This window comes from Dipodomys ordii, unplaced genomic scaffold (assembly GCF_000151885.1).
Source record: "Dipodomys ordii isolate 6190 unplaced genomic scaffold, Dord_2.0 Scaffold68, whole genome shotgun sequence".
Taxonomy (NCBI): domain Eukaryota; kingdom Metazoa; phylum Chordata; class Mammalia; order Rodentia; family Heteromyidae; genus Dipodomys; species Dipodomys ordii.
Window position 1 is genome coordinate 3,139,565 of NW_012267284.1, and position 582 is coordinate 3,140,146.

The window sequence follows — 582 nt, forward strand, 5'->3', positions numbered from 1 at the left end:
GGGGAGGGGGTGAGTCAGGGCGCGGCGGGCGGGGCGGTGCCGCGTGAGTGCCCGCGGATTGGGCCAGCGGCTTTCCGTTCGGCCAGTAGAGTTTTTCTATTGGTCTAGCTCGAGTTGTAGGGCGGGCTCTTCTGCCGCCCTCGGGGCGGGGTCGGTGCCGAAAGAGGCGGGATCTTTGTTGTGGAGTTGCTTCTCATTGGGTATCCGGGAGAGGTTCTTTCTTTCAGAATGAAAGGGAGGCGGGGTCGCTGGAGAGGTGGAGCGGCCGTCCGCCATGACCAATTATAATTGTCTCAAGAGCATGTCCATCACGATGAACGGACATGGGATTGGAGAATTCACGTTACGGGGTGTGGCCAGAAGTGCCAGGTGTACAGAAAGCTCCTCGCTTGGTTCCCAGGTTGGGTCAGCCTGTGAAGACCAGGATCTTCCCCGAGTCCGCAGGGACGTGGCCGGAAAGCTAGGAAACACCAACGAGATTCAGCTGCTTTTGTTGTGTTGAAGGAGAACGCTTTTCCTCATCTTATTTTTCCTTTCAAAAACACTGGAGGGGGATAGGCCATACATTTTAAACAAATGAAT

General features: G+C 55.8%; 1 protein-coding gene across 1 annotated transcript in view; it reads right to left on the reverse strand.

Moving 5' to 3' along the window:
* The window catches only part of Gna12 (guanine nucleotide binding protein (G protein) alpha 12), a 74,880-nt gene extending 74,604 nt beyond the window's left edge, over positions 1 to 276 (reverse strand). Inside the window, exon 1 of the mRNA XM_013023383.1 lies at positions 110 to 276. Within this exon, the coding sequence (XP_012878837.1) occupies positions 110 to 276 (167 nt within the window). The remainder of the gene's footprint in view (positions 1 to 109) is intronic.
* Between the last annotated feature and the right edge of the window lie 306 nt (positions 277 to 582).